The 11,038-nt window shown below is 45.4% G+C and overlaps 1 protein-coding gene across 1 annotated transcript; it reads right to left on the bottom strand.

Annotated features, from left to right (window-relative positions):
* Positions 1–326: 326 nt before the first annotated feature.
* Positions 327–4,377, bottom strand: SOX11 (SRY-box transcription factor 11). The gene has a single exon (XM_082758100.1). The coding sequence runs from the start codon at positions 4,168–4,170 to the stop codon at positions 2,959–2,961; it is 1,212 nt and encodes a 403-aa protein (XP_082614226.1). The 5' UTR covers positions 4,171–4,377; the 3' UTR covers positions 327–2,958.
* Between the last annotated feature and the right edge of the window lie 6,661 nt (positions 4,378–11,038).

The raw sequence follows: 11,038 nt of genomic DNA, 5'->3' as shown, positions 1-11,038 counted from the left end.
CTGACTCCATCACCCTAGCCCAAGAAGGGATTCTCAAAAGCAGGATAGTAGTGAATGGCTAGGCTAGAGCACTTCAGTGTATCTATTTTCTTTCACTCTTTTGCCTTAGAAGAGATAAATGTCATTTGTTTCAATCTGATTTCTAAGTTATTACATGGAGAACACACTAATCATTTGAGACCAAAAACTGAAAATTCAAGAAACTCTGTTTTATTGAGGACTATCCATTGCCAAGGATATCTTATATATTGTAATTAAGTTTGTTTTAAAACACAGTTTCTCATAAAGAATTATCACAATGCAAGACATAAATTTGAGTTCCCAGATATGCTATATCTCTTTTTTGATAGCAAAGATTTAGGCCAAACAACTTTTATTTAGAATCATGAGTGTTTTATTATTATTATTATTAGAAAGAGATCAGATTATATTAATCATTTTACTACCAGTTCATTTAACTAACCTAAAGTAAGATATCTCACCACTTAAATGCCTAAGAGTTGTCCTTGATTAAACATAACATGCATGCAGGTTTTAATGTTATGTTTTATTATGCCTTACAAATGTGTATGCAGGATTTTCATTTCAGCAAGTCTGAAAGCCTGTAGCAGTGGTTGCCACCAAAATACCAGCACAGTGAATTGTCCCTGTAAACAGCTGGATAATTAATTAGCGGAGAAAAAAATTACCAATGCCTATCATATAAAAAGTAAACGTCTTGAGAAACAAGCTTCCACCTTGTGAGTCTGTTTATTGCCATCAGCAGTTATTTCAGAGCTTGTAACTGAAATCTGATGGCTCCTAAGGAAAAAAATAAAAATAAAAACTGCACACTGCCAAAGTCTGCTCACCTACAGAAGAAGCTCGTACCCCTTCTTTCCTTCCCATGCCCCCCCGGAGAGGGGCTGGAGCGGCCCCGGCGGGCCGAGCACTTCCCTAAGGCGGAGATGGGGGCACAGAGCATCCCCTCGTTAAGTCTCGCCCAAGCTAGTCAGCAAAAGGGGGAGAAAAGGAGGAAGGAGGGGGAATGATAATAATAAAGGCGGGTAGAGGGGGAGCTGTCCCTGGGGCGGCAGGGGGAGAGCGGGCACTAGCCCCGCAGCCCCCCGCCCCCGGCCACGGGATGCGGGGAGGGGGGGTGGCGGGGGGTGAGGCGCGCCCTCGGGGAGCTCAAGCGTTGCTGGGCGGCCGAGGGGGATGCGGGAGAGCCGAAAAGCAGCGGGGCGAGCCCACCTGCTGCACCGCGCAGCCCCGCAGAGCCCGGTACGGTCCGGTCCGGTCCACCCCGGCCGCCCGCTGGACCGCGCCCGCCCCGAGGGGCAGAGCGGAGCAAAAAAAAGGGGGTGGAGAAAAAGGAGGGAAAAGAATACAAAAAATAAAAAAGGAAAAGGCAAGAAATCCTTATTTTCCTTCCCCCTAAGCTCTGGTCATGCAATAGACTATAGCTACCGCTCCTCCACGGGCGAGGGGTGACAACACGGCATCTCCAGCGTTACTTCTACAGACACTAATAGCGATACGAGTTTCTATCAGTTCCAGCTGATTTATTAAAATTGTCAAGATACAGACTTTCAGCATTAAAAAAAAAAAACAGGCTATGATGTTGACAGTGCACAAGTCTGCTTTTGCCATCATTTGCTACAAAATATGCAGATGGTCTGTACTTTAGATTATATTGCACAACATGAGAAACTTTAACTATGTGCCTTTTTTCTTTTTTTTTTTTTTTTTTTGCTAAAATCGAGAATCCAGTTTCATACCTTCCATCTGGGGCCCCATCCACATATCACAGCGTATGAGATACATAAAGTCCTACTATAGTACAGTACATATACAATCTTTTAAACTAAGATAACAGCTCTGAGGTCTATATCACCATTTTCAATAAATCTTTACCTACAAATATTGAACAAATCTGAACTATAGCTGTACAAAAAAAGTGTTTGTTTCTTTTTTTTTTTTTTTAAAACCACAAGGCCTTTAGATGCAAGGATTATTTTTTTTTAAAATGTTAATCCTTTTAAAACCAGGACGTAACGTACCAACAAACTTGCATGCTAAAAACAGAGAAAAAAAAGAAAATAAAAGGGAAGAAGTGCCTGAAAAGTCTTACTGAAAAAACACAGCAAGAATGTTCCCTTTTCACTGTACAAAAATACGCCTGAAAATATATTAATTTTTAAAAAAGACTGAGGTCTGTTATGTATCAAAAATGTTTCAATACCTTTTTGTACTGAGGTCTAGGCTGTCTGGTATTCAATCAAGGAGGTATAAGGGAACAAGTTACAAAAAAAAAAAAAGTTGGCAAGTAGAAATCACATTTGTAAAACCATAAACAATTTGATCTGAAAAGTAAACTCTGATCTTAAGTCAGTTCAGTTATTTGTAAGCGTTTGTACAGTCTGCATTTTTTCAAGCTCCCTGCAGCTTTGTTAAGAATCGGATGCATAGAAGACATCAGTTTTCTCCCTCCAAAAAAAGTTGCAATGGTCCCTTTCGGAAAAATAAAAATAAAAAAAAAAATCAGAACAGTTCTTTAAGATCTCTCACGGGAAAAAAAAAATAAAAAAAAATCCACAAACCCCCTTGAGTAACAGTTGTGCTGCCAAAAGACTTCTTTGCAGACCATCTTCCAGACTTCAATCAGAGACCGACAAGCTTCAAACAGCGCCTTCTGTATCATTTTTCCCCCAGTCCCATTTGCCTTTGCTGTTGTTGTTGTGATCACCAAATGCGATAAAAAAAATAAAAATAAAAAACACAAAAATTAAAAAAAAAAATCACAACTCCCGGGCTCGGAACTAACTTCGAGATTTTTTTTTTTTTTTTTTTTAAAAAAAAAGAAAACAAGACCTTTTTTTTTTTTTTTTTTTTTTTTAAATCATCATCATCACCGGCGTCGCTCCAGCTCCGCCGCCTCGCCACCGGCGCCCGCGCTCTCTCCACCGCCGCCCCCGCTCAGTACGTGAACACCAGGTCGGAAAAATTCGCCTCCAGCCAGTCGCCCGCGATCATCTCGCTCAGCTCCGGGGTGCAGTAGTCGGGGAACTCGAAGTGGGAGCCGAGGCTGCCCTCGCTGAAGGAGTCCAGGTCCTTGTCTACCAGAGAGAGGGAGAGGTTGCCGGCGGCGGCGCCCGCCCCCAGCTCGGCGGCGGCGTGGCCGTGCTGCGAGAAGTTGAGGCTGAGGTCGAAGAGGAGGTCGTCCGCCTCCTCGCTGCCGGCCGACGAGGTGGAGATGGAGCGGGACGAGGCGGGGGAGAGGCCGGCCGGAGGCTGGGGCGGCGGCGGGCCCTGCTTGGTGATGTTCTTGAAGCTGTAGTAGAGTCTGCTGCCTCCGCCCGCCGCCGCGGCGCCGCCCCGCACCTCCTCGTAGAGGCTCGCCCCCTCGGTGGACTCCGCCGAGGAGCTCAAGGTGGGACTCGCCGGCACTTTGGCCACGTTGTACCGCCGCAGCTGCTGCGGCCCCGGCTCCTCATCTTCCTCCTCCTCGTCCGCCTCCTGCTTGATCCGCAGCTGCAGCTCGTCCTCGTCCTCCTCATCCTCCTCGTCCTCGTCCATGAAGACACACTTGACCGTCTTGCTGCTCACTTTCAGGGTGCCGAAGACGTACTCGTCCCCCGCGTAGTCCCCGTGGTGAGCGGCTTTGGCTCCCGTCTTGGGGGGCGAGGAGGCGGAGGAGGATTTCAGCTTGCTACATTTCTTGCTGGAGCTCTTGGCGCTTTTGCTGCCGCTGCTGCTGGTGGGTGCGTTTTTCTCCGGACTTTGGCTGGCGTTGGGCTTGGCCGACGGATCCATTTTGGGCTTTTTCCTGGGCCTGTATTTGTAGTCGGGGTAATCGGCCATGTGCTTAAGCCGCAGCCTCTCCGCCTCCCGGATGAACGGGATCTTCTCGCTGTCCTTCAGCATTTTCCACCGCTTGCCCAGGCGCTTAGAGATCTCCGCGTTGTGCATGTCCGGGGACTGCTCCATGATTTTTCTCCTCTCGATCTTAGACCACACCATGAACGCGTTCATCGGTCTCTTTATGTGCCCCGACGCCGTTTTGCACCAGTCCGGATCGCTCTCGTCCAAAGCCACTGGGCTGCAAGCCATGAACTCGCCCTCTTCGGTGTCCATCGCCTCCCGGGGCAGGTTGCTCTCGCTTTCCGCGCTTTCTGCTTGCTGCACCATGGTGGGCTTCTCCCCGCCGCTCCCCTCCGAGCCAACAAAGCCGCTCCCACCGGCGGCGCACCTTGCCCCACCGAGCCGAGCTGGGCGCCGCGTTGCTGTGAGGTGGAGCCGGCGGGGGGCGAGCCTTGGAGGACGGCCGCCGCTGCTGCCTTCTTTCTCACCACCTCGGCCTACTGCGGCAGGGCCGGGCTGGGTGCGCTGGGGGCTCCGCCGCGCTGTGCCCCGGCCTCGCCGCCCGGCCTGCCCCCGCCGCGCTCGCTGCCCCCTTCTGCAAAACTCGCGGCTCCTCGCCCGACTCGTTATCAGCCCCTCATATGGGTGACATCACTCCCCCCGGCAGCCAATGGCGACGCTCGGGCACGCCCCCCGGGCACGCCCCCCGTGCTTTATCAGCTCCCCTTCCCCTCCCCCACGCTGACACACCCCCCTGTGCAGGGGGGCGGCGGGGGAGGGGGTCTGGCTCCTGCCCCCCACCCACCCCCTTCATCCTCTTCCCCCCTGCTATTCTACCCCTGAGGGTCTTCGCCTGCCGCCCCCGGCTGCGGAGCGAGGTGGGGAGAGGGGCGGCGGCCGCGACCCCCCGCCGCCGTGTCCCGCTCCCCTAGGGAGGCCACCGAGCCCCTCGCAGCGGGCGGCAGGGGGCGCTGGAGCTCCGCCGCCCGCCCGTCCATCCCTCCGTCCGTGTGTCCGTCCCCACCGGGACAGTGCCCGCAGCCCCGCTCCCCGGGTCGGGGCTGGGAGCCCGGTGGCCACCCCCCGTCTCCTGGGGAGGCCGCGACGCGCTGGTGGTGAGGGACACGGGGGTCCACAGCGCCCCGAGCCCCCGGTGCCCTCGCGGAGGGTGGAGGTGGCTTTTCCCCAAAGCCAGGTGTGTGGCAGCTCCCGGGGGGCTGAGCCCACCCTTCCTTTTTGTTGGCTGGCTTTTCGGAAAGCACCCGGGTGCGCAGCGATGTCGCGATTATCGCAGAGCCCCCGCGCTAGATACAGCTGTTCCGTTGGTTTCCGTCGGGGAGCTCTGGAAATCCGATGGTGCCTCGTCCCTGGACGTTTTACTTTGTGAAACCCGTGGTGAAAATAAGCTTGTGCACTGCTCTATGGGTCCCTCCACATTTTCATAGCTACCCTTTATGGATATGAGCAAGAGAAAAGTTTAATAAGTTTGGTGATGGTTATTGGCTGGAGGAGATGCGATGGTGGTGAGATGGACGAGCCCTGGCGTGGCCTCTCCTCTGTCAGATCTGCTGCTAATGGGGCAGCAGGTCCCCTGGTAAATCAGCCTCTAATTAGCACAGTGGTTCGTTTTCCTCAGGCCACAGCAAAATTACTGTGCTGGGATGATATGACTATGATATCATAGGGCTGTGGTGTGACGAGTGCTGTTACAGGAACAAAACAAAAACACAGATCCCTTACCTCTTTCAGCTTTACAGATGCAGTAGGGCTACCAGGTCTCACTTGTCAGAGGTCAGGAGCAGTTTGGAGGAGCAGGCAAGAGGCCAGCATGTGGTGTCGTGTCGCTTTCTCTGCCTGACCCTGGAGAGGGCTACAAAGTAAGGAGAAAGGAAAGGGCATAGCTCAAAATGGTTCAGCCGCTCCCTTCTGAAGATGGATTTAGAAAAATGCTGCTTTGCCTCACCACGAGGAACCCTAGGAAAGTTTTATCTTCAGAGGCTTGCTCTCTCTCCCCTTGCAACTGCATTTGGTGGTACGATTTAGCCCTATAATCATGCTGATCCTTAGGGAGACAAGAGGTAAAATGGAAAATGTGCCTGGTAGGGTTCTCAGCCTGTTATCAAATGTTATGATTTAGAGAAACCACGAGAGGAGAGGGCGCAGCACCTTCAAGAGTGCCTGAGTTCATGCTGCAGCTGTGGTCTGTCTGGGGAGGGCTGCTGGCAGAGCAGGGCATTCCTTCTGAGAGGGGCAAGTGCTGGCTCAAATCAGGCACACTGGAGAGCCATCTGTGGGATGGGGAGTTCAGAAAGAGTGAGAACATGCTCCTCATAATGATGGAGCGGACAGGAGTCTCAGGAGATACATAGCTGGCTGGCTGCCTCCAGGGAAGAGAGTTTTACTGCTGCTGGGGCTCTGTTACTAAAATTATACCAGGGTACCAAGACTCTCAGATAATCTTTATTATTGTTGTTATTTTTCTGTAAATGTCAGTATTCAGATTAAAAAAAAAAAAATCTGTCAGTGGGAATTTGAGATTTTCATTGTGCCTTTTAAATCCACATGGAAATAAGAGGAGCCTTTGGTGTAGTTTTGCAAAATGAAACACACCAACAGGTTTTAATTTGTTGTTGGTTGTCCTAACATTTAGGGGAGATGTCACTATGTCATATAATTGCATAAAATTCAAGCTGATGAAATTGGAACATTTCCTTAATTTCCTATTAAAAGAATTAAACCTATGTATTTTCATAAAATAGTGTTATTTTGTCACATCAGCACTTTCCAAGAGTTGTGAACTATTTTAGAAAAATTTCAGTCAATTCCTATGGAAACCATGTAGTCAATATTGATAACACATTTTGATGCCTAGGTCTCCATCACCCAAGAGTGACAGAATCTGACATTTAACTCATTGAGATCATGAGAGATCATTTTTAATAAAGCTTCAGAGCAGATTGAAGCCAAGGCAGCCCCATCTCCTTTACGATATCATTACAGCAGACTTTATGTTTCTTCTCATTCACTTGTGTCCCTGTAAAGAAGAATATTAATACTATGGGCATCACTTAACTTCCATAAATGCCATTTTTCTGTTTTTTTTTGTTTGTTTGTTTGTTTGTTTGTTTGTTTTTACTATATCTCATTTTCTGAAGTGTCTTGGCAGCATTTCATTTTTTTTTCTCAAAGGGATCTTTTAAATATAAACAACACTACTCTTTTCTCCTGCTTGTTAATGTTATATTCTGATTGTTGCTTTTTTTTTTTTTTTTTTTTTTTTCTTTATTTTGAAGGATAGTACCAGGAAGATAATGAAGCTGAAAACAGGCTGATAAATAATAGCCATACTCAAGGAAAAAAAAATCATCTTGAGGATTTTAGAAATCTGATTAAAACATGTACATGAATAAGTAGATATTATGGTTAAAACGAAATAATTTACTGTTCTAAAAGCAGTTCAATAATTGTATGCATGTTTGTGTATATTCCTATCAGAGTGGAGCAGTCAGAGCTAACAGCCCACTATTCATTCTTTTGAAATTCAAATGAATAATCATCTTTCCATTATCTAGGTCAATAGAAGGCTGGGCTACCCCAGAAAGTGGGAGAAAACAGGTAAAACAGGATGCTTTGCAGGGCTCAATGCCTGCCCCTTGGATGGAGGCTGTTCTTAAAAATCTGTGTCTACACTGGACTCCTTAATGCCCTATTTCGTGGAGATGTGTTATCCCAAGCGCAGACCAGCGTGAGTATATAATGCTGGTAAAAGCACTGAGGTCTCTGAGTATAGAAGTTGGCAAGATGCCTCTGAAGACATGAAGATAGCTGGAAGAAAATGCATCACACAGGAGTGTAGGCCCTCTGAATGTGGCCGTATGTGCTTACATCTGACCATGTTGGTGCTTGAAAAAGTGATCCATGCTTCTAAGACACGGGTGACGGACTTCATGCAAGATTTTGGCTACCAAAACAAGAATAGCAAATGGAAAAGCCAAGATTTTTACTGTGCTACATCTGAAGACAAATGGTACCGTGACTGCAATTTACTTTCTGTTATTTATTTCATGCCTGTTTTCAATTGTGCTGCAGACTTCTTGTCTGGAGATCCCAGGATGACTTTGTATGGGGTACATGTGAAAATGTGGAGTTACACGCCTTCTGCAAGGTGTGGGAAGTGGAGGGAATCACATGCTGTGGGAGGAAGAATTAAAGTGTTAAGAATTTTGCATTAATGGGAAGCATATGATGTATTCTGACTGGAGGAGTCACACCTGAGGTTAGATCACACATTTATTTCTTAGAGATCTTTTCTAGAATAAATGTAAGTTTCTTGGGTCTTGTATTCATAAGGAGAAAATAAAAATAAGCTGTGTTCTTACTTCACATTAGGTAAAATAGTGAAAAGATGCACCAGCTGTGCTTTTTACAAATTGGTGAATCTTACCTTCCCTAGAGCTTTTATCCTAAGCTCCTAATTCAGTGTCCTTGTCATCACTAGAAAGATGGCTTCCTCTTCTGTCCTATCAGCTACTGTATGCTAGCCACCTCTGTGTTCTTAGAGTAGAAACTGATAGGATTGTGATTTCCACAAAGCCTTTTCTTTGGAAATGAAGGTATCTGGCACCCAGAACCACCAAATTACAGAATGAGAGGTGAAGTATACTTGTTTAATTGAAATGGAGTAAACATCTGAGATTACTAAACTAGTCTTATCAAAATCCAGATAAATCAAATAAAGAGTAAAGTATCCAGATATACTTAACTTTGATTTTGTGTGCAGAAATCTTTATTTTGCCAAAAATACTTGTTTCAGAGATCTGTGGTGAATATGGTACTGGATCTCTGGCAGGCCACAGGATGTGGGGACTTTCCAGGCAGGGTGGCCTTCTGCTGCTGGATGGGGTTGCCTCAGGAGTCCAGCAGAGGCACAGTGAAGTTGTCAGTGTGAGCAGGATCAGCTCCTCCTTCTTTACTTCCTTCTGGAGATGAGGGTTCAGAAGCTCCAGAACCTTCTGGACTCACCAGCTGACATGCAAGTCTGTGCCTGATCTGACCAGAGACCTGTTTTTGAACTGCTTGCTGCTTGTAGGTAGCTCCAACAACATCCTTTGACCGATGTTTTTAAAACCTGATCAGCAAAGACAAACCGTAGGCATTGTTCATAAACTGAAACAACCCAGGAGTTCAAAATTGAGCAGTTAGTAAGCATATTAGTTAGTAATCTGGTGTGTTGTGTGAAAGGCGGAGGGCTGGAATTGACTTAGTGGGACAGAAACTAGCACCCTAAAGTGTGTTGTTGCTCTCCTATACCCCCCTAAAATATTATTGCAAAACAGCATTGTTTCTCTGGGGCTTTATGGACAGGTCATTTCTTCACAGACCTTTGATTTTAGACGAGGAGATATTTTAAGATACCAAGATAACATTTTTCATGATGTCATTCTGATAACAAAGTGATAGCTCTTTAATAAAAATTAAAAAAAAAAAATACCAAAAATAAACAAACAAACAAAGAAAAAAGCTCCATATGTGTTCCTTGGGCATTATATATGCTTTAAGAAATGGCATAAAAATAATGTTGGGATGTGCCACATTCACTGCAACTTTTTTAGAATTTTTGTTTGCAAGACAAAATAATTATTTTGTTCCTAGTTGTGAGACTAAACCCTTTCCGAGGTTCTGTAAGTCAGGCTGGGTTCCTTCCATCCCACAGATCATTGCAGTACTAGCAGTTCTGTTTGACAGATCATTTCCTCAGCCACTTGTGTGTAACCCTATTGATTTGAACGTCTGCCCCCAGCAACACCTGTGCAAATTCATGGATGGCACTGGGACTGCACAGATGCCATGGAGGGCATATTCTGGCATACAGGATATTTATTACTGGTGGTGATGCATGAGATGGAAGGGATCCAGGACTCAGGCTGAGTTTGTGCAGCTGGCAGTTAGAAATTTACTTGCAAACTGAGCTCATTGGGTAGGAAAATCAGTGTGATAATGAATCTGGAGCCCCTAGTGCCATTTTCACCAAATCACTTTCAGGGCAGGAGAACAATTTAGAAGAGATGTCTCTTATTAAAAGTGTCTGAAAATTGTACTTGAAAAAAAAATAAATAAAAATTAAGAGAATCCCATTAGAGATTAGATTGAAGCTATTTGGTATCACAAATTACTGTTACTAAGTTTGCTTAAACAACAGAGCTGCTTACATGTGTCTACCAAAAACCTGAAATATGTGTGAATTAAAAAAAAAAAAAAAAAAAAAGCTTAATTTTAATGAAGCTTTCAACAGAGAGTTACATGAAATTAAAAAGAAAGCAATTATTTTTAAAGTTCTTTTTGTTGTTTGTTTGCTTAAAAGGAAATCTTTCAAAGTATTCAAAATGATTCAAAGTGACAGAATTTATTAATAATGCTATAAATGTATATTGTTGGCCTATAGACATTGAAATCCATAGTGTTTTAGCAGGACTCTTGGGAAAAAATGTTGTACCTTGCACCAATTATAGACCATCTCTGGTTAAATAGCAGAGCCAGTTTGCTTAATATGGGTAATTTGATGTTGTAAAGTATTTGTCAGTACCCTAGGGTAGTCTCCTAGGGCACACAGGTTTCACTGTATAATATTTCACACTCATACATGTATGTGCACAAGTTAACCTGCTTATGAGTCACATGGGATTTGTTATATTACATACTTAATTTATACTATATGCTTAAAGCTTCTCTTTATCAACTGTTGAATAATAATAATGGTTATTGCATTATTTTTGCTTATTATTTTTAGTGAGAAAAAATATATATTCAATCCAGCAGGCTTCTTAGAAGGTGAAAATTTAGCAAGGGCTCAACAAAAATGTGTAACAGTGGTATAGCTGTGTACATCGCACCATTATGCCTGTTAGATATAAAGCATGTTCACAGTTGAAAAGACACACACACACACAGATTTATCATTTACCTCTTCCTCCCTACTAAGGAAAAGTGGAGCAGCTGTACTGTCCTCACCATCACTTACAACCAAATAACATTTGAACCTATCAAATAGAAACAAGTTAATTTCTTTGGCTTCAATGCCTTGAAGGAGAAAACAACGTAAACTCGTAAACTGCAGAGAAGACACTTACCCAGTCTCATGTCCCACTTGCGTGCCTGACCAGGATCTGCAGATTGGTTGCCCTTTGCATATACTGTT

The sequence above is a fragment of the Aythya marila genome (assembly GCF_965140915.1).
Source record: "Aythya marila genome assembly, chromosome: 3".
NCBI lineage: Eukaryota > Metazoa > Chordata > Aves > Anseriformes > Anatidae > Aythya > Aythya marila.
This window is presented reverse-complemented; position numbering and strand designations above follow the sequence as displayed.